The sequence below is a fragment of the Capra hircus genome, chromosome 23 (assembly GCF_001704415.2).
Source record: "Capra hircus breed San Clemente chromosome 23, ASM170441v1, whole genome shotgun sequence".
Classification (NCBI taxonomy): Eukaryota; Metazoa; Chordata; class Mammalia; order Artiodactyla; family Bovidae; genus Capra; species Capra hircus.
In genome coordinates this window covers 31,664,239-31,685,793 of record NC_030830.1, presented here as the reverse complement: position 1 = coordinate 31,685,793, position 21,555 = coordinate 31,664,239, and the positions used below count along the sequence as shown (strand labels likewise).

Sequence of the window (21,555 nt, the reverse complement as noted above, 5' to 3'; positions counted from 1 at the left end):
TTAAATTTTTCAGTGTAAAATGTAAATATAACCATGTCACTCTCCTACTTAAACCTTTCAGACGTTCCTCCATCCCCTTACAGGAACAAGTTCAAACTTTTTAATTTGGCTTAGAAAGCCTTCCTTACTATGATTTGGCTTCTGTTTGTCTGCTGCTGCTGCTGCTAAGTCAGTTCGGTCGTGTCCGACTCTGTGCGACCCCACAGACAGCAGCCCACCAGGCTCCCCCATCCCTGGGATTCTCCAGGCAAGAACACTAGAGTGGGTTGCCATTTCCTTCTCCAATGCATGAAAGTGAAAAGTGAAAGTGAAGTCGCTCAGTCGTGTCTGACTCTTCCTGACCCCATGGACTGCAGCCTACCAGGCTCCTTTGTCCATGGGATTTTCCAGGCAAGAGTACTCTACCACAGCTTTAATACTTCATAAGCCGAACTCTTTTTATTTCTTGAATTGAGAATGCTCTTGTATCTCAAGGTCTTGTTAAAAACAAAATTCAACTGAAGATTTGAAGATCTAATTGGCTTTATTTAACAATTCATGAATCAGGAAGTATCTCACTGAGTAAATACAAAGGCACTCTGAGGTGCTGTACAAGATGCAAGACTTTTATAGAAATGGAGGCAGGATAATGAGGTTATTAGCAAAAGAAAGGGGAATTCCATTTAGGGGGAATGTTCGGGGACTTATCTTGCAGATTACCTCACTAGCGCTGAAATGCCAGACTGGTTAGTTTAAAATTCCACTCCAGGAGAAGCTGAAACTCCTACTAGATTAGGAAATGAGTCTTGGTGAGATTTAGCAGAAGTGAATGCATTTGGGCCTTGTTTGTTTTTAACAGTCTCCAGGACCACCAGACCCTCCTCTTTACCTTTACTCATCTTAAAGATCAATTTCCTCTTGGACCACGCCTCACTCCCACTTCCTCTAGGTTATGCGCTCCTGTTCTCCGCGTCTACTGCCCTTCTACACCTTACTGTATAATTCATCACACTGCCTTGAATCTACAGGCACTGAACCCCTTGAGGACCCCTCCAGTCGCTGGCTTCTTCGCCGCAGAGACTCCAGCACCTAGGACAGGGCCTGACACGAAGTAGGTGCGTAGCGAACAGAGGACGCAGGAAAGAATGGATGCGAGCGAGTGGGTGTCCTCGGAAGGCAGCGCCAAGTAGTTGAGAACCTGCGGTTTCTCTGTGAGAGGAGGGCTCGACGGACTCGCCGAAGGGTGTTAAGGAGGGCGCTCCTTAACAGGGCGCTCGATTCCTCACCCAGCGAAGCCTCTGCCGCACAGACGCGGCGCCCCTCCCACTTCCGGGCCAGCAGAACAGGAAGTGGAGGCGCGGGCTTCCCATGAAGCAGCGCGGGGCGCCTATTCAAACCGAATGGAGAACGGAGAGGAGGTCGTGATGGCGGCCCCGGAGCCGGAAGTGCAGTCCCTGGCCGCAGTCCCTGGTAAGATATGGAGTCCGGAGCTCGAGGAGTTTGTTTCCTCCCTGCCACGGTTCCCCCCAGTCATTTAGCCCGTAGTCGTTTCACTAGCCCGTGTTCCTTGTCCCCGTTTCCCGTCGTCCCTCCCAGCTCTGACTTGGCCCCTTTGACTCCATCGCTCCCGCGGCCCTGAATTCCATTGGTTCACTCTCCTTTTCGCGGCGTGTTCTGGGCTCTGCTTGACACCGCTTTCTCAACTCATTTTCCCATATCAGGGCCTCTGCGTTCTGAGCAGATCTCCAGTCGCTGTCTCCGAAATTCCCGCCACCTGGCCCCCCCAAATCCTGCAGTCTCTTAGACAAGTGGGATCTGGAACCTGCGAGCGGCCTCCCAGAGGGGAGTTTGCGGAGGGAATCCGCCTGTGTAGGCGTGTGGCCTCAGCTGTGGTGGCTGATGTCCCCACAAGGGATGGGAAGACTGACTCTGGCCTCTTCACTTTTTCTCATCCAAGTTCTAATCAGGCCGGACCCTGTTTAGCTTTGGAGAACAGAGGAGATCGGGCTTCAGGGTGGTATGTCCATAGATCTTTTAAGTTTTTCGTTTTTCTCTCTTGTCCCTCTGTGCACCTAGTAGATTTGGAGTGGTGTGAGAAGTCGGAGGAAACCCAGGACCCCCAGATAGAACTACTTGAGACCACCTCCACCCAGGAACCTTCCAACCCTTTGGAGCCCTTTCGTCCCAGAGACTGCATGGTGCCAGTGGTGTTTCCTGGGCCTGTGAGCCAGGAAGGCTGCTGTCGCTTTACTTGTGAACTTCTAAAACATATCATGTACCAACGCCAGCAACTACCTCTGCCCTACGAACAGCTTAAGCACTTCTACCGAAAACCTTTTCCCCAGGTAGGCACAAGCTTTGGGAGAAAATTGGTGAGTGAACTTTGTGGCTATTAGATGGTGGCAGGTAGAAAGGGTGGTCACAGGAACCTTCACACATGTCGGCATAAGCAGCTGTAAACGATGTTTCAGCCCTATGGCTTCAGTCCTTTCCCACTCTAGTCTGGATATTCAAAGCCTTGCTTTTTCTCTTGTTTTCTTTTTCTGAAACTCCTATTGTGTGTTACATTTGGACTTTATGAACTGATCCTCTAATTTTAGTGTATTTTCTCTTCAAATCCTCATTTCTTTGTTTCTGTTATATTTTCTTCCTTGAGTTTATGTTCTTAAACTTAATTTTTTGGCAGTCTCAGTCTTAAGAACTTTTTCTTAAAATTTTTATTTTTTAAATTTATTTTGACTGTGGTGGGTCTTAGTTGCAACCTGCAAGCATGATCTAGTTCTATCCCTGAACAGGGATGGAACCCAGGCCCCTGCATTGGGAGTTCACAGTCTTATCCACTGGACCACCAGGGAAGTCCCACATGTTCCTTTTTAGTTATATCCTGTTTCCTGTCTGTATGAACTTCCCTTGTGGGTATTAATTACTGTGTCTTTGAAGTTTTCCTCTGTCTCTTGCACTGTCTCTGTTTCTTCCAGATTCCTTTCCTATTTATTTGTTTTGGTCTCTTTCACAGTTGAGGCTTTTATTTGGTGTCTGAATATTTAAGAATAAGTCATTGAAAGTTCTGTGTGCGAGGCTGGCCCTGTGAGCTAGCTGATAGACTTAAAGGACATTGGGTGGGAACAAAGTGGTAATGATAATGGGAAAGAGGATTATTTGCTCTAATAAAGGTGATTTTGGAGTTATCTTTCAGTTAAACATGGTAAACTGAACACGTTTATTTCTGCTTCCATCTGATACACTACTCAATGAGAGAAGAAGGAAGGAAGGAAGGAAAGAGAGAAAGAACACTTCCAAAGCATTGTGTTTGGGTGGGGGAAACTTGCAGGCCATCGAAGGGTACTGGGCTTCCCAGGTGGCACTAGTGGTAAAGAATCTGCCTGCCAATGCAGGAGACATGAGAGATGCAGCTTTGAACCCTGAGTTGGGAAGATCCCCTGGAGTGGAATGGCAACCCACTCTAGTATTCTTGCCTGGAGCATCCCATGGACAAAGGAGCCTGGCAGGCCACAGTCTGTAGGGTCACAAAGAGTTGGACATGACTGAAGTGACTTAGTGCGCATGCACGCTTAGGGCCCTTGCACAGGTGTTCACTCAGTCCCCATGTGTTCATTTTTGTGTTCTGTGGTGCTTAAGTGAACAACTCCTGGGCCTTTTACGGACTTCTTCAGTGTGGTTTTGCTTCTCAGGGGAGTCCCCTCTGACAGCACTTGGTATTCAGCTCTCTTGAGTGCTTCCTGCTTTCTCTCTTCCAAAAATTTGTTGTTGTCTTTAGCCACTGTCATCTGTTTTTTAGTTATTTTTGCCACTGGGAGTCCTCTTTCTCTCCCCTCCCTTCCTGCTTCCCTCCCCTCTTTCTTCCTCCCTCCCACCCACTCTTTCATTTCCTTCCTACCTTCCATCAGTTTGCCATGTTTGTTTGTTTAATTTATTTTTTATTGAATTATAATTATTTTACAGAACTTTGCTGTTTTCTGTCAAATCTCAACATGAATGCCATGTTTAACTGGAGGATGAATTCCAGAATTTATTAGACCAAATAATCCTTGGTGGTTTTTTTTTGGCTGAATAATTGACAAGCACAGGCTCTCTAGTTGCCCCGTGGCATATGGGAATCTTAGTTTCCTAAGCAGGAATCAAGCTCTCCTCCTGTGTGTTGGAATGTGGATTCTTAACTACTGGACCACCAGGAAAGTCCCCAGTCCTCAGTCTTGTCATTATTTTCAGCACAGCAAAAGCTTACTACCTGCCATGCCACCACATGAGTATTTTAGTATTTTAGTTGCTAATTTCTGGATGCCCTCCTGGTTCAGTACACTGTCTTTGCTATTCTAAGTGAGGAAGAATTACAATTTTGTACAAAGAATCTATTTTCCTTTTTGGTACATTTCCCTGTGATAAAACCCAGGGTCTTGAGTGTGGCGGTTCACTGAACTGGAGCTGCAGTCCCGTAAGTCTTCTCTGTTCTAGCAGGGTTCTTCAAAGGGCGTTAGCTTTCGTCTACCTCGCAGACCTTCTCTGTCTCCATTCTTTGTCCTCACAGGCAGAGGACGTGGTGAAGAAGAAACCTCGGGGCACTGCTGAGGTGAGTGGCAGGAAATGCCAGCAAACCCTGGCAGAACTGGAGAGTGTCCTCAGCCACCTGGAGGGACTCTTTGCCCGGACACTAGTCCCTCGAGTGCTGATCCTCCTTGGGGGCAATGCCCTCAGCCCCAAGGAGTTCTACGAGCTTGACTTGTCCCGATTAGCCCCCAACAGCATGGATCCGAGCCTGAGCACAGCAGCCTGTTTGCGCCGCCTCTTCCGAGCCATTTTCCTGGCCGATGCCTTCAGTGAGCTGCAGGTCCCTCCACTCATGGGCACCATCGTCATGGCACAGGGTCACCGCGACTGTGGAGAAGATTGGTTTCGACCCAAGCTCAACTACAGAGTGCCCAGCCGGGGCCACAAGCTGACTGTGACCTTGTCCTGTGGCCGACCTACCATCCCAGCTGCAACCTGGGAGGATTACATTTGGTTCCAGGCACCAGTGACACTGAAAGGCTTCCACGAATGAATGGGAATGCTCATTGTGAACACAGTGGCTAAATTATCTTTCCCCTGGTGGCACCACATCACCCATCTCCTGCTTGGACCTAGTTAATTCCTGGTGAGAGGAAGGGTCTGTCCTTCTGGCTGCCTGCCCCCCTTAGACTTTCTGGTGGACTGATGGTTGGCTGGGGTTGTAATAGTCGTCATTGAACAAGCATCTCTTTGAATCACAGGCTGATTTTCCCAGAGGGTGCTGGGTCAGGTGTTTCTTTTGGGGGCTGGAAAGCAAACATAGGCCCACAGACAGGCTCCCTCCCCTCCCCACCCACCCCCGGAGGGGGTCGGGCAGGGAGGTGACCCTTTTTAGCTTTTGCTGTGGCTTTTCAGAATTTTTAACAGGGACATAATGTGGGTGTGACTCGTAGACTTAAATATATTATAAAATGAACGGATTCATATTAAATTTTCCTGAAACATTTTTGGCTTGAAGAGGCTTAAGGCTAGAGTAATCTCCCTTGGTCTCTTAGGCTTCAGCCTTCCATGATTTCTTTGTTTTTTAATAGTTCTTTCTCTTCATTATTCCTGGGCCAATATGGGAAGTTAAATGACTTGGCCAAGGTTCTTTAACAGTTGGATGGCAGAGTTGGGACTAAGAATCCTCTTCAGCTAACTTCTAGCCCGATGTTCTTTGCTTGCCACATGTTGGGTTCTGTGACCCTTAGAGTATGTGTACCCAAAGCAGAGGTCACACAGTGTGAGGGACCTGAGAAAAGAAAACCAAGAGAGTCTCTGCAGAGCCTGATTGAACCATAGGCTAAGACACCGGGTCTGCCCTGTAGAGTCACTTCCGTGAGGCCACATGTCCCTTCTGGAATGCGCCCTGCCATCTCCACTGCAGTTGCATGGCGGCTGCTGGCAGTTACTGTTGGCAGTATTGTCCTTGTGCCATCCCTGCCCTCCTGCCTGTGGCCATTCCTCCTCGGCAGCATCTGTGGGTTGGCCATCCTGATCCTTACTGTTATCCTCTCCAGCTTGGTGCTGTCCTGACCACTGAGCACTGATGCTCTTTGTCCCTGAGAACATCTGCTTATTTCTTGGAAGCAAGTTGAATGCAGAATCCTCACTCTGCTGGTGTCGGGGATAGGTGTGTGGTGTGTGTGTGTGTGTATGCGTACAATATATACTATTTTGTAATTTTAAGAAAACATGGAAAATAGTTTATATTTTATGGTAGGTTTTAAGCACTTTACATACATTATCTAATAACCTTACAGATTTCATATTATTGTCTCTGTCTTATAGATGAGGCTTGGGGAGACTGAATAACTTGCATAAGTGTTGAAACCTGGATTCAGACCCATTCCAGCTGACTCCAGAGGCTGAGTGCTTTACAGTGTACTGTACATTCTGTGTGATTTTACTCTGAGATGATTAAACAGGGTTTGCCGTGCTGAATTTGGTAGCATTGGAAAGCTGTGGGACTTCATCTCTGGCTTCAGATTGTGTTTCCTGACGTGGAACCTGCCGCTTACTGGTGCTAAGTAAATATAGAATCAATGCAAACAAAAGGTTTGAGTTCTTTTCTGTGCTGTGTCCACCTGAAGCATACTGCGCCAGCTTGGACTCGCCACTGTTTTTGTGTCTGATAGTACCTTACAGAAGAGGAATAGGGCCATATCTCTCACTTGGAAAGGGACAGGCTGAGGGGTCGACTTAAAGGGAGGGAGAATTTTGAAGAAGGGAGTTACAAACTTTTGAGGTAGAAGACATTCAGGCAAGTCTGATCCCTCAAGTCCTGCTTTAAAAAACTGTCACAAATAATGTCTAGACAATCAAAACAAAGTTAATTATCCAGGTAATTTAGACACTTCTTGGCTTGGCATTGGGGCCCAGGTCATTCTGATTTCATGAATCTGCTCCAAAGGAATCCAGAAATTAAAAGATCAGTTAATAATTTTATCAACAAATATCATCTCCTCTGACAACAAGCCTGCTGAGGTGCCTGTTTATGTCTTTTAACCTTGGCTGGGCACTCCAGCGATGCATGTGAAGAAATGGTATCTAGCCCAGGGAGTGAAGAGCCCCAGCTTCAGTGGTTCTGGCCTTTCATCTGTTGTTACCATTTGAACCTAAAAGCAGTAGGTGTGGGGCCTGAGGTGGGTAAATGTAGGTGGTAGGGAACGTGTAGCTGTTGATGTTGTAAATGAAAATGTTGATGGGGAAGTGTAGCCCATAAACACATGTTTTGTAACCCTCTTCGCACCTTCCTTTCCCAGGGTGTGGCCCTATATGGTGCCCCGTTGCCTGGCCAGCCCCTCCCTACCCCCACACACTGGAGTCCTGACCATTGGACCTCTGGGGCATCCCCACTCCCCCTTCTAGGTCTTTGCTTGCCACTTAGCTGAAACAGTCCTATGAAAGGGAAAAGTCAAGAGCTATCTGTGAAGACTGAAGACAGTGGAATAGATGGACCCCACTCTGTAAGACCTGGTTTGGGGGGGATTGATTGTCTTGGGAATCTTAGAACCAGGAAGATCTGAAATTCTTTTCTTAGGAAATTCTGAGGCCAAGAAAGGACAGGAATGAAGTGAAATAATATAGCTAGTCTTACTGTTATTTTTCTTCCCAAGCCCCCATTGCGTATGTTATACAATGAGGACTCAATAAATATCGACTGTGTGGAGGGGTTTTAGAGGAAGCAAAATAGCCCTGGAATTGGGCCAAATTGGGACCTCCAACCTACCACTGTATCCTGCTTATTCTGGGGCAAAACCATGCCGTTGCCGTGACAACTGAACACCTCCCATCACCCAGCGGGGGAAGGAAGCAGGAGGGAGCGTGTGTACACCCAGGCTTTTCGGAAGCGCTCTGTGGCAAGAAGGGCTGGCTGGCGGGCGGCCGCAGAAGGCTAGCCTGCAGAAGATCAGGTGGGTGAAATCCTGCTTCCAGTAGGGTGGAGGGGCGGAGCTTTGGGTCTCCATGGACACGGTTTCTCCTAGCAACCTGGCGGGCGTTGAGCAGAGCCACCGGCGCGATGGACGCAGAAAGCCTCCTGCTGTCACTGGAGTTGGCGTCTGGCAGTGGGCAGGGCCTTAGCCCAGACCGTCGGGCCGCGCTGCTCACTTCTCTCATGCTGGTTAAACGCGACTACCGCTTCGATCGGGTCCTCTTCTGGGGCCGCATCCTCGGCCTCGTCGCCGATTACTACATCGCTCAGGGCGTGAGCGAGGATCAGCTCGCACCGCGCAAGACCCTGTACAGGTGGAGAGGGCGCCCAGGCTGGCCAAGGCCGCAGGGGGATACTGAGGGGAGGGCTACCGGGCCGGGAAGGGGTGAGTGGGAGGTAGGACCTAAAGGGGCGGGTTCCAGAAAGCGAGGGGGTGAGATCTGAGAGAGCAGCCCCGGGAGGACACCTGGGGAGGGGCGCCAAAGAAACTTAGAGGCTGATGGTTTAATAATGGAAGCAGGGCAAGAACGGAGGAGGGGCAAGATGAAAGCTTCCGGAGAATGAAAACCCGGAGTAGAAGCCCTGCGGTGGACCTGGCTTTCCAAAGAGAAACGTTTGGAGAAGGGTCCAAACTAAAGTTTGGCTTTAGTTTGGAGAAGGGTCAGAAGCCTTGAGGGGTAGCGGGGAGCTCTTCGGAAATGGGTCCTGAAGCATTTGGGGTGGAGGTGTTGGCTCATGGGAGGCACTCCAGGAAGTAGTGAACGAATGTGGAATGGAAGGAAAGGGATTTAGAATTGAGGAACTTTTCCTGTACACTCCATTTAGGACCATCCACCCTCCTTTTGACTACCCCGTTGATGGGGAGCTCCCCATCTTACAAGGATTCTGTTCAGGCTGAAGAAAGTTGGAGACTTCATTTATCTATCCATGCAGCAATCCAACACTGACTGAATGTTTTCCGTGCTAGACCTGGGGTTAAAAAGATGGCTAAGACTCTCCCTATCTCCAATTTATTCACACCCCGCAATTACAGCAAAGCATCTGAAAACTAAGACAGAGGTGTACACGAAGGGGAGGCAGGGTGCAACATTCTCCTGGAGGGCATTTTTTTCTTTTTTTGCCTTCAAGATTCAGCTTTAAGATCTTATTTATTCCTTTTGCATTTTTTGTAAATTATTTATTTTAATTGGAGGCTTATTACTTTACAATATTGTAGTGGTTTTGCCATACATTCACATGAATCAGCCATGGGTGTACATGTGTCCCCCATTCTGAACCCCTCCCCACCTCCCTCCTCATTCCATCCCTTCGGGTTGTCCCAGTGCATCAGCCCTGAGCGCCCTGTCTCAGGCATCGAACCTGGACTGGCGATCTGTTTCACATATGGTAGTATACATATTTCAATGCTACACGGAGAGCAATTTTTAATAAGATTACTGAGATCTGAGAGATGGCCTGGAGTTCTCCAGGAAGGAGTTGGGGAAAGGCATGCCAATCAGAGGCATGCCTTGCTGGCTGGAGCTCGCTTGGGATGTTTGGGAGAACAGAGGGTAGGCAACCAGGACAGTGGCAGCCTAGGGTGTTAATGCTGAACTTGATGGAGAGGCCAGGAGATTTGAACTTTGTCCATAGGCTATGCAGAGCCACTGAAGGCCTTCAAATGAAGAGTCTGCTCGGACCTGAGTGGGCAGAAGGGTCTGGAAGTGGTCGAGCATTTGGATATCTGTTGCAGACTGAAAGGAGGAATGAATGGAGGGGTGGGCTTGGAAAGATTTCAGTGGTAGAAGTGGCAGGACTTGTGACTAAATGGGGAAAGGTGAAGAGGAGGTCAAGGTTGACCCTTCCTTCTAGCTTAGGTAGCTCGGTAAGGGCTGGTGCCACGCACTGGGAAAGAATTCAGGAGGTACTAGGGGAGGCCCAGCGAGTTTGCTGTCAGGTGCCATGGGGCAGAGTGGTAAGGAAGCATATTAAAGTACAGATCTGGAGTCCAAAAGAAAAATTTGGACTGAAGATAGAGATTTGAACCTCACTGTATTCCAATAAGTTTTTATTTCTCCAGCACCTAGTATGTGCTAGGCATTGATCTAGACATGGGGAATTCAGTGCTAAAGTCCTTGTCTTCATGGAGTTTACATTTTAGTGTGTGTGTTGGGGGTGGGAAGGAAGACAGACAATTAACACACACACATATACTGCATACGCTTAGCATTGGTGCTAAGTGCTAAGGGAGACACGGAATACAGGATCAGGTACTATTATAAAAAGGGTGATCTGGGATGGCCTCTCTCAGGAGGTAACATTTGAGAAGAGACCTGAGGCAACTGAGTGAGCTGTGTTTATCTGAGGGAAAAGCATTCCAGCAAGTGCAAAGGTCCCGAGGCAGGTGTGTGCTTAGCATACCTGTGGGATCCTGTAGAGGCTGGTGTGGCTAGAGAGGAGTGAGTGAGGGGCCACTGCACAGCATGAGGTCAGCGAGGCCGAGACAGTCGTGCAGGGCCCTGTGAGTGCTTGGCTCAGTGGGAAGTCACTGGGAGAGTCTGCAGAGTCACGGTCCGGCTTAGGTTTTCCCAGTTGGGTGGGGAACAGACTGAAGCGGGAGCAGGTACAGACATGGGGAGACCAGTTAGGAAGCTGCTGTGATATTGGGCGAGAGTAGGTGGTGGCTTGGATGAGGGTGGAAGCAGTGGAGGTGGTGAGAGGTGACTGGATTTGGGGTATCCACTTGGGAGCAGCTGGGGTTCTGGGAGTCAGGTAGGTGAGACTGGAGACAAAAGAGGGGTGAGAATAGATCCTCGGAAACACTTAAGGCTGGAGAAGGGGAAGGGGAGGTGTCAAAGGAAGCAGACATGGAAATGCACATGTTGGCTTGTAGGTCCCATGGCTGGCCTTCTTCAGAGCAGTTTCTTGCGGTGCCAGGGAATCCTGGTGCAGTGGTCAGAGTGAAAGCGGGGTGAGGAGGAAGGGCTCTGGCAGGGCAAAATGTTCTTGAGTATGGTCCAGAGTTGGGGAAGAGGAGGGAGGGGCAGGAAAGGGGCATTTCCCAGAGGGGCATGGATTTGAGGACTGTTAAAGCTGGGGCATCTTCATGTTGTGAAGGAGCCAGTGGAGAGTGAAGAGGGCACACAGAGCAGGCTGGGGATGTGGGTGCTGGGCAGATGAGGGAGGAGCAGGCAGACACCCCTCCCGGCAGGGTGTGAGAAAGAAGTGACTGGGCTGGCGATGCCCCTGAAGCTCTCAGAGGAGGAGAGCTCCTAGAGCCTGGGCCGGGAGAAGCGTGGGGGAGATGGCTGTGTGTCAGCTCAGCAGGCAGGCTGAGCATGGATGTGGGCCCTCTGGAGCAGAGGGATCTGAAATTAAGGCAATTCAGCTTCCAGAAACTCATCTGCGGTCTCATAATCCAGATATGTAGGAAGACACTCTTGGAATCTTGGCAGACTGAAGCTTTTAAGAAATTAAGTTGTATGTCATCACATATGGGGTGGGGTACACCACAGGCTCTTGTGGCTTCTAAGGGGGAAAGGTGTGACTCCCACCAGCCTTTCTTGGGCCTCAGCCCTTTGGGAGAAGGGCAGAGACAGGAAGCTGGAATGAGGGGAGTTAGAATTGGGGTCATGCGGATGTTGTTGGCAGCCTGAACTGCATGGAGTGGAGCCTCCTGCCTCCCGCCACAAAGGAGATGGAGATACAGACATCTGTGGTGAAGGGTCGCTTCATGGGGGACCCCTCCCATGAGTATGAACACACTGAGCTGCAGAAGGTGAACGATGGCGAGAAGGTCTTTGAGGAAGAAGTAGTGGTGAGTGAAGACGAGAGGAGGAGGGCCTGAACACAAGGGGCTGGGCTGGTGGACACTGGTGGCAGCAAGCACGGTCATCATCACGGCCACTGGGGCCACGGGCCCTGGGCCTCCGTGCCAGCCCCCTCGCTCCAACCTGGTGCCCTGGGACGCTGGTGCATTGCCTCCAGGGGGTGGAGAGGAGGAAACGTCTGTTAAGTCACCTGCCCAGGGTGACATCACTCCTGAATGTTGACAGGGTGGCAAGGGGATGGGCAGCTCTCTGGAGAGCTGGGTTATGGGGCCAGGGCTAGGAAGAAGTGGTCTGTGCATTGCTCTGGGGTCAGGGGATCTACACAGGTGCTTATATTTTTGTATAGATTTGTATTTTACTAGATAACACATTCAGGCTTCCCAGGTGGCACTAGTGGTAAAGAACATGCCTGCCAATGCAGGAGACATAAGAGACGCAGGTTTGATCCCTGGGTTGGGAAGATCCCCTGGAGAAGGGCATGGTAACCCACTCCACTATTTCTGCCTTGGAAATCCCATGGACAGAGTAGCCTGGCGGGCTACAGTTGACAGGGTTGCAAAGAGTCGACATGACTGAAGAGACTTAGCGCGCGCGCGCACACACACACACACACACAGATAATACATTCACTTGAAACTGTTAACAGCGATTACTTTTAGGAGATGGGATTATGAGTGGTTTTAATTTTCTTAGGTATATTATAGAATATCTCCATATTACCCAGATATTCTACAGTAAGCACGACAGCTTTTATATTTTAAAACAGCAAAATAAGCAACATTAAAATATGGGATTGCATGGTTGGAAAATAACCCAATTTCTGAAAATAGACAAACCTGTGATTCAAAATCCAACCTTTGCCCTTGAACCTGGGTGAGGCCAAATGTCTGGCTCTAGGTCTGTGATGCTTCAGCTACAAACCCCTGTCTGCCGGACAACCTCTACATCCTGTTTTCTCTTCTGTAGAATTGAGACTTGTACAAGTTAAATGAGGTACCATTTTTTTTTGGCCTTGCCACGAGGGTTGCAGGATCTTAGTTCCCCAACCAGGGATTGAACCCACGTCCCCTGCATTGGAAGCACAGGATCTTAACCACTAGACTGCCAGGGAATTCCCAAGGTGATGTATTTAAAGCACCTGGCCTAGACACTTATTAGTTTCCATCTCCTTTGTAAACAATTCCAATCAGCAGCCCAGGGGAAATACATGGCTGAATGGCTCTGGGGTCTCCCAGTGACCCTTTCCCTGTCAAGTGTTGTTTTCTCCCAAACATCTCTATGAAGTCCTTTTGTTTGGGATGGGGTCGCCCTTGATATTGATTCTAACCAAATTTCATCTGTGTAAACATGTTACAGTATGGAGTGATGTTTGAGAAATGATGTTAAGCCAAAGAGCAGGACAAGAAACTATATAAACTGTAACTCTAATTTTCCTTTAAATATAGGCATAGGAAAAAAAGAATAGAAGGGATTATACCAATGTTATCAGCGATTACTTTCAGGAGGTAGGATTATGAATGGCTTTAATTTTCTTAGGTATATTATAAAATACTTCTGTATCACTCAGATATTCTACAGTCAGCATGATAGCTTTTATATTTTAAAAAGGCAAAATGAGCAACATTAAAATATGATGACAGAATGGTTTGTTTCTGGACCAGTATATAAAACACTGTTAATGGTGTCTGCTCCCAGTGAGAGCGACTGGGGGACCAGGAATGAGATGAGATGCTGCTTTTTATTATTTTTTAAAAAAAGTTTTAAATATCGTACTCACCAGCGGTATGTATTACCAACTTAAGAAAGGACAGGAGGGAGAGAAGGCAGGCAGGCAAGAAATTCACTCATGGTGAATTTCCATGCACCTGGCATCTCTACATGATGACCCAGGTCAGATGAACATCCAGAGGGCGCTTGCACCAGGCGTGACTGATTGGGCACAGCACCCCAGCGGGATAACTTGTCTCCTGTCTCCTCAGGTCCAGATCAAGGAAGAGATGCGCTTGGTGTCCATTATTGACCAGATCGACAAGGCTGTGGCTGTCATCCCCAGAGGCGCCCTCTTTAAAACCCCTTTTGGACCTATCAATGTCAATCGGACCTTTGAAGGTAAGTTCTCTTCCCGAGCGCAGTCAGATACACGTCTGGGAGTCCAGGGGAACCTACCTGTTTTCTCAGAGAAGGAATAACTGTCGCCACATCACTTGGGAGGACCTGCCGAATGGCGTTACTGGACCCTGACTTTTATGCCTGAATTGAGAGAGCGTCTGTCCGCCTGAGTTCAGGGCTGTGTGCGCGGCTGGGCTCCCCACCTTTCCTCACGCTGCTCCTCCGTAGTCTGTTCTCATTGCAGGGACCGAGCCAAGTTCTGGCTGAGAAAATGCTGGTCCCTTGCCGCCCTTCAGTTCCCCATCAGTAGCTGACTGAACCCTTTGCAAGCCCCTCCATGTGGTCGCCAATCAGAGAGGAAGGGGATTGTGGGGCTTGGCGATGACCATCCCTTCCTACCTGCCGTCCCTTTGTAGGACTGTCCTTGTCCGAAGCCAAGAAGCTGAGTTCTTACTTCCACTTCAGGGAGCCTGTTGAGCTGAAGAACAAGACCTTGCTGGAGAAGGCTGAGCTCGACCCATCCCTAGACTTCATGGACTCTCTGGAGCACGACATCCCCAAAGGTAACAGCCTGTTACTTGGAGGACATTGGATCCACCCCCAGGTCAGAACAGTGGGCCATGCCACCTGCCATTCCCTCTTAAGAGTGGGACCCATGGCCTGGGTGGGAACTGGGAGTTCAATATGGGGGCTTGAGTAGGAGGCTCCTCCAGGGCCCAATACAGGGCTCAGCTTCAAATGTTTGCAGACAAAAGGATTGTCTTCCAGGTGCTTCCACAGACAGGAAGTCTCTCTTGATTTTCATATCAATCTTGAATGAAGGCAAGTTGGGAATTTCCCCCCACCAAAACATCCCTGAAAATAGCAGCCGTATATACATCTTCACGGTTGGTTTTCGGGGTTAGATCCAGTGCTTGGCACACAGCTGGTGCTCAGGGAGTAGGTGCCAACTGACCTGTGGAGGACCACCTGCTAAGGAAATGAGTTCTGTACGTCTGTCTCCTGCTAAGTGTGCTTTTAAATCATAAAACATACAACTTCAGAGGCCTTCTTGTGCTTCAAGGCCCACCTGGCCCAGGCACACAGCCACAGTTGGTGGGGGTCAGAGACCCCGGTTCCTCCCTGGGCTCCCCCAGTAGAGATGAGCACATCCTCGGAAGATGCTCTTGCTGGGCTCTGCATCCCAGGACAGGTGCCATGCTCTGGGCATTCAGGGGCCACACCCGAGGCGCTGCCTCAGCAGCCCTGCTTTTTTCCCCATGCCTGGTGTTCTGAGAGCTGGAGGGATCTGTTGCTGATGATGGCAAAGACAATGATTCTAGGGACTACTCATAAGGCAACGACACTGCTTACTGTGTGCCAGGCGCTGTACCCAGTCTTTCCCGTGCCTCTTTTTTTTTTTCTTAGTTCATTTTAATCTTCACAGCTGATCTGTGAGTTAGATACTATTATATCATTATCCCCATTTTACAGATGAAAAAACCAGAGGCTCAGAGAGTTAAATCCAAGGACACAGTATGTGTTAAAGCATTAGACTCCAAGGCTCTGGCCTTAACTGTGGTGTCAAGTAGATGGTGTTTTCAGTGGACGATGGGAATCGCAGGACAGGAGTCACCCCCATCACGAGGGGGAAACATTTCTGAGCAGTGATGAGCAACCCAAGTGGGCTGGAACTCAGGGTAGAGGTGGGGCGGCAGTAGTCATTACACGCAAGGGCTCCGGAGCCAGAAAGCCTGAGTTGGAATCCTGTGTCTGCTGTGTACTACCTGGCCACCTCAGACAATTCCCTCAATTCCCTTGTACCTCAATTTCTAAAAGGGGAAAATTGATCTTTTCTACCTCATTGGGTTATTATGAAAATTAAATGAAATAACAACACATACACAAAACATTTATGCTAGTGCTTAAGACATCGAGGGCTTCCCTGGTGGCTCAGAGGGTAAAGCGTCTGCCTGCAATGAGGGAGAGCCGGGTTCGATTCCTGGGTCAGGAAGATCCCCTGGAGAAGGAAACGGCAGTCCACTCCAGCACTCTGGCCTGGAAAATCCCGTGGATGGAGGAACCGGATAGGCTACAGTCCATGGGGTCGCAAAGAGTCACACACGACTGAGCGACTTCACTTAAGACATTAAGGACTCAAGTAAAAATCAATAAGTATTACTGATACTGTTTTCAGTAGCAAAAAGGCCTTAGAGGGGGGTTGGGCAGGCTAGGGAGGGCCTAAAGGGCCAAAGGGTAGAAGGGTTTAGTTGCTCAGCTGTGTCAAGACTCTTTGTGATGCTATGGACTGTGGCCCACCAGGCTCCCCTGTCCGTGGGATTTCCCAGGCAAGGATACTGGAGTGGGTTACCATTTCCTTCTCCAGGGGATCTTCCTGACCCAGGGATCGAACTCACATCTGCAATGCAGGGAGATTCTTTACCACCGAGCCACGTGCGACCCTAGGAGTAGACCAAGGCAGTAGGAGCTGCTGGTGGCTTGTAGGCAGATCTGCGATAACAAGGCAGTGGCGGCATCAATGGATGCGGAGGGCAAGCCAGGGCTCTAGAGGCCGTTTTGGGGCTGGGCCATGGGTTACAGGTGGCTAAGGGCTGCCAGCAGAGTGGCTATGCTGGCCTCCACCACACGGGGGCACCAGAGTCAAGCCTCCCTGAGCATAGACTGGAGGTCCTGGACCTGGCAGGGAGATGGTTATAGAGGATGAGAATTTCTTAACCATCAGACACACTTTCCAGATTCCCATTACCTCCTCCAACTCTGTGCTCCCCACTTGACTAGGGGCGCGTGGGGACTGCACATCCCTGGTTGGTAAAGGGAGTTAGGAACACTGGTGGTGGGACCCAGTGCCAGGGCCTGCGTGGTCGACTGAGAAAAGTCTTCTTAGCACCCCTAATCTGGGGGCAGCAGCCCCTCCCCGATTCGGAGCATGGCTGGAAAGCTCTGCCCAGTGAGGACTTCTCAGCTGCGGCAGAAGGGAGCCCAGGGCCAGTGGATGAGGCTCTCCCTTCAGAGCGCTGGGTGACACAAGGGGGCCTCCTCCCCACCCCCCCGGAACCTAGACTTCTTGCACTAACAGTGGGCCTCAGGGCTGAGAGATCAACTGATGATTTGACGCCTCAACAGCGCCTTGTCCTTAGTGCTGGAGCCTTAGGAGTGAAGCACTCCCGGAGTCTCCTGTGTTGGAGGGCTGGAGGGGAGATATGCTCCTGGCCTGACTTTGGGAAACTCCACAGTTCTGGGCCTCCAGCTCCCCTTCTCCCAGAGCCACCACCAGAAAGCCTGCAGGAAGTCTGGCCGGGTTTTACTCAGGATGGTTTGGTGGGGCCTGCAGTATGGCGGAGGAAATGTGGCTGGCTGGGGGAGAGCAGCCCCTCTGACTCTGCTCCCAGACTCCCTGCAGTATCTGCCCCTGAAAGAGCAGAAGGAGCTGCTGGGAGGCTGCCCCCACCAAGCAGACAGTAGCCAGAATGGCTGGGTTGCTAAGTGAAGCAAAGTCCCAACAAAGAGTTCCCTGGGGCACCAGGACTGGCAGGAAGTATGGGATCTGCCCAGGTAGGATCAGCTTCCTTTCTGGGTCTGAGGCAACTGTTGAGGGGAACCCTGTGTCACCTGTGAGCAGGAATGGGTCAGGCAGTCCATGGGACTCCTGCTCTCTGTGGCCACGTGGATTGGCCAGGTGCTCAGCAGCTGGTCCCTGGACCACCCTCGGCTGGAGAGAGGATGTAAGAATGTTGCCTGGAGCCACCTGTGGCCTTCCGAACCGTCCCACTATGCCGTGGGGTCTGTGGAGTTCTGTGGGAGTAGGGTTTGGCAGCAGAAGCATCCTTCTGGCAGACACAGGGCAACAGCCAGGAGTTCACTGAGCTTGGGCTGCTGCTAGGTGAGACACGGAGCACTGTCAGGATGCCAGATTTCTGGGCAGTACTCTGCTGTTCAACGCTCCTTAACCTTCTATGCTGTCAGCAAATAGTCACTGAGCAGCTAGTATGTCCCAGGGACCAGAGATGCTGCTGAGAACAAGGCACCATCCGTGCCTCACAGACGTTTGGGAAGATCAAATGAAACAGGATGGGAAGTGGCAATGTAAACAGCAGGTGCCGCATAGGTGTCCTAGGAAGCAGAGCACGTGGGTGGAGGGCAGAGCGCCTCTCTCTGGGCTGGAGCAGAGATCTCAGGGACTGCCGGCTACGAAGCAGCCAGGGTTCCAGCACAGTGCCCAGAGTAGGCAGCAGAGGGCAGCAAGGGGCCTGCCTGCCTGGAAAGCAGCTTTTAGTAACTGATGGCTGGGAAGAGGTGGGGGACAGGGGAGACAGCACTGGAGAGGGTGGGCAACGCAGGGTCCGGGATCAGCCCTCTCTCAAGGGGGTATGCAGGTGGCACCTCCCTTCCAGTCTAGTGGAGGTTCAGGTGACAGGTGCTCGGCCTTCTGCACCAAGGGGCTTGGCTTTGCCTATCAGTAAGACTGGGAACTCTTCGGCGTGTCCCCGCCCCCACCCACTCCCATGTGCTGTGGCCCTGGTGTCGGGGAGTGGTTGCTCTGAAAAGGGGCCTGTGGCCATTTTTGTGTGTGTGAGACAAGTTCTGCGGTGCTGGTCTGAGTGGATTTAAGCCATTTGCTGCCCCTGGACAGCCCTGAACTCCAGCCTGGTCCACTCTCCTCCTCCAACTTAATCTCAGAACTTGGCTGCCTTTCTTCCTGGAGGGCAGGGGAATGTAACTATGATGAGCATCTCCCAGCCTGAGCTTCCCACACTGGCAAGGTGAGACCCCCAAGGCCCAGGAGGACTTCTGCTCATGCAGGAGGCCCCATTCCTCGTTTACCAGCTTGTATCCCACCACATCCTCAGAAAAGAGAGCTTGTGGAGAAGAGTGGCTGCCAGGGGGCTGGAGGGTGAGGTCTGGGGAGACTTGGGAGAAGCATGGGCTGCAGGAGGCTGCTTCCCCTAGAGTCCCAGTGGTGGTGGCTGGCTGGGCCCAGCCTTGCCAGCAGCTGCAGCAATAAAAGTGGGTGAAGGTGAAAGCAAGAGCCTGGCTTCCCAGGTAGATGCTACGTGACTCCTGGCACGTTGAGAGTATGTGTTTCCTGGGCGACAAGCTGAGCTAGGGACAAGGAAAGGACAGAAGTGTGACAGGAATGCAAGGGGAGGGAGGAAGTAGTGTCATTGGCTGGCCAGCCCTGTACATACCACTTCTGTACTCTCCCAGCACCCTGGGCCTGCATGGCACAGATCCCCAACCCTGGTGGGGGAACCCTGTTTCTCCTTGCTCTTGCTTGGCCAGTGTAGAGGGAGCCCCTGATGAGCCTGGCCCCTCCCCCACCCACTAGAAGCAAGAGGTGGCCAAGCCCTAGGTGGGCAGGTTGGTACCAGGGAAGCCAGAAGCTCAGGGTATGCCACAGCACTGGAGACAGAGAACTGCTGAGTGTGTCTGGCTGGGGGACTCCAGTTCTTTCTCCAGGGCAGCATTTGGCCCAGGGTGGGGGCCGGTGGGGCTGTAAGCTGCCATCTCCGGGTGGTCAGAGCCTGACCTTTTTCAGTTCCAGGGGGCTGTAGCTGTGGACTCCTGGAGCAGAGGGACTCCCCAGATGCTGCTGCGGGGACTGGCATGGGGAGCTGGCTGGGGTTACCTTCCGGGGGTTTGTGTTCCGGCCTGAAGCTGCATACGGTGTACTGGTGCACAGGGAACACTTTGGTCTGTCACACCCCCTCTCCTGTTACCCCTAGGCCATCTGTTTTCTGGAATGAATGACTAGCAGAGCAACAGGCTATGGCTCCAGAACCTACAGGCAGGTTTATGAGGTGGAAGATCTCAGGGATCCAGAGAGGCAAGCTGCAGGAGCTGGGGGAGACACTCCCCACTTCTCTGACCACCCCTACCCCCCAGGTAGTGCCCCAGTCAGAGCTCTGGGAACCCAGGGACACTCTTCTTTCTCAATGTTATCTGGATGGCACTGAGGGGGCCTGGGGGAGTGGGGTCAAGCCTATACTGTGGCTTCTGCTTCATCACCTCAACCTTGGCTGGTGGCATTTGGTGCAGGCCACCGCACAGTGCTGAGGTGGCCCCTGCGTGGGCACCCCCCAAGCAGGTTAAGGCCACCAAGACTACATATACCCCAAAAGCTCTAGCTTTGACCTGGGCAGGTGCTGGAGCCCTGAGATGGGCTGAGCTGCCATCAGGGCAAAGGGTGCCTGGTGGTCAGGTCTCTTGAAATCAGGGTGGCCTCTGGTGGGTGGGGCCTGAGCTCCAAGGCTCAGTGTGGAGTGATGGGGTGGGCCATGGTTGGAGGCAGCCTGGGGGCAGCGGCACAGCGGGAGCCAGGCAGCCGGGCTGGGCTGGCAGCTGATGAAGGCCTCGGCGCAGTTCTCAGTGCATCACTGGCTGGTCCAGCACCAAAACCTTCAAAGCATTTGCCTTTCTGGCAGGGGCTGGGGCAGAGCTGCGGCTGGGCTGGGAGAGGCCTCGGCGCAGGGGAATAGGAACTCCAGATCTGCATCCAGGGGCGATTTTCCCAGGCTCCTTCCTCCCACACAGCGGCTCCCTCCCTTGGTTCTGGAGCTGGATCAGGCCCTTCCCGCCAAGTCCTCGTGGCTGCACAACTCAGCCCCAGGCTGGGCTGCTCCCGTCTGGGGAGCAAAAACCAGGGCAGAACCCAGGACAGACAAAGGCTCATTAGCTGCGGCCCAAGTCCCCTCCCACCAAGGATGGCTCTCAGTCTACCAGCTGCCAGAAAAGGGCTATTGAGCTGGAGGCCTGAAAAGGCCACATTTATGTGAGCCTGGGCAGGTCTCATCCATCTCAGAGTTAAGTTGCTGGGCCTGGAGCAAAATTTTGCAAGAGAGGTGAAGTGCACCAGGACAGCAGGCCACCAGCGAGCCCGAGTGCAGGGAAGAGAGGACCCTGGCGTCTCCCCGGCCTAGCCCCAACCCCGCTCCGCCTGTGCACGGGTGACCCAGCTTCCTCCCCCATGCAACCTGTCACTGGACTTGCTGACAGGAACAAAATGGACTGCTTTGAGTTCCACCTCTTTTCATTTCCTTCGCCCTCCCTCTGGAAGTGGCTTTAATGAGCAGTGAAATGGCTCAAAGGCAATCAGAGGAGTAAAGCGCCGGGATAATTAAATTGTCTTCCCCTTTCCCAGTGGAACCTTCACGCTCAGGCCTGGCTTCCTGGAGCTGGGGTTTCCGCACCCCCGGCCGGGCTCTGCCTCCACGATGCCCAGGCCTTGCCCTCTGCTGCCTCTTCCCCACCCCCCAGGGTCCTGGAGTGTCCAGATGGAGAGAGGCAATGCCTTGGTGGTGCTGCGCAGCCTGCTCTGGCCCGGCCTCACCTTCTACCACGCTCCTCGCACCAAGAACTATGGCTACATCTACGTGGGCACCGGCGAGAAGAACCTAGACCTGCCCTTCATGCTGTAGGCAGGCTGCCCGGGGGGTGTGCAGTCTGAGCAGTGTTTTCATAAAGGCGGTGGATCTGGTCAGTCTGTTCTGTGCTGCTGCTTACCCCCACCTCCACCTCCATCTGGTGTCCAGGCTGAGGAGAGGCCCAGCTCTAAATAGAGCAAGTGGCAGAGGGCTGGAATGTGCTAACAAGAGAGAATGGTGGGAGGGAACAGCATGGGGGAGAAGGTGGCAGCCAGGAGGCCTCTGAGGAGGGCAGCTTCTTGGACTCAGAAGAGAG

At 51.6% G+C, this 21,555-nt stretch overlaps 2 protein-coding genes across 4 annotated transcripts; both read left to right on the top strand.

Annotated features, from left to right (window-relative positions):
• On the top strand, positions 514 to 6,581 carry MAD2L1BP (MAD2L1 binding protein). 3 transcript variants are annotated; one of them, XR_001297163.2, is made up of 4 exons: positions 514 to 1,449; positions 2,056 to 2,324; positions 4,526 to 5,131; positions 6,316 to 6,581. XR_001297163.2 is itself a non-coding variant. In XM_005696341.3 (3 exons), the coding sequence occupies exons 1-3, from the start codon at positions 1,380 to 1,382 to the stop codon at positions 5,036 to 5,038; spliced, it is 849 nt and encodes a 282-aa protein (XP_005696398.1). In that variant the 5' UTR covers positions 514 to 1,379; the 3' UTR covers positions 5,039 to 6,581. The 3 variants fall into 3 exon arrangements, 2 of the variants coding, with proteins under 2 accessions (XP_005696398.1, XP_013829251.1); XM_005696341.3 differs by having other exon boundaries at positions 2,059 to 2,324; positions 4,526 to 6,581; XM_013973797.2 differs by having other exon boundaries at positions 4,526 to 6,581.
• RSPH9 (radial spoke head 9 homolog) lies at positions 7,985 to 21,355 on the top strand. Its single transcript, XM_005696350.3, has 5 exons — positions 7,985 to 8,274; positions 11,591 to 11,756; positions 13,749 to 13,878; positions 14,295 to 14,441; positions 21,133 to 21,355. The coding sequence occupies exons 1-5, from the start codon at positions 8,048 to 8,050 to the stop codon at positions 21,291 to 21,293; spliced, it is 831 nt and encodes a 276-aa protein (XP_005696407.1). The 5' UTR covers positions 7,985 to 8,047; the 3' UTR covers positions 21,294 to 21,355.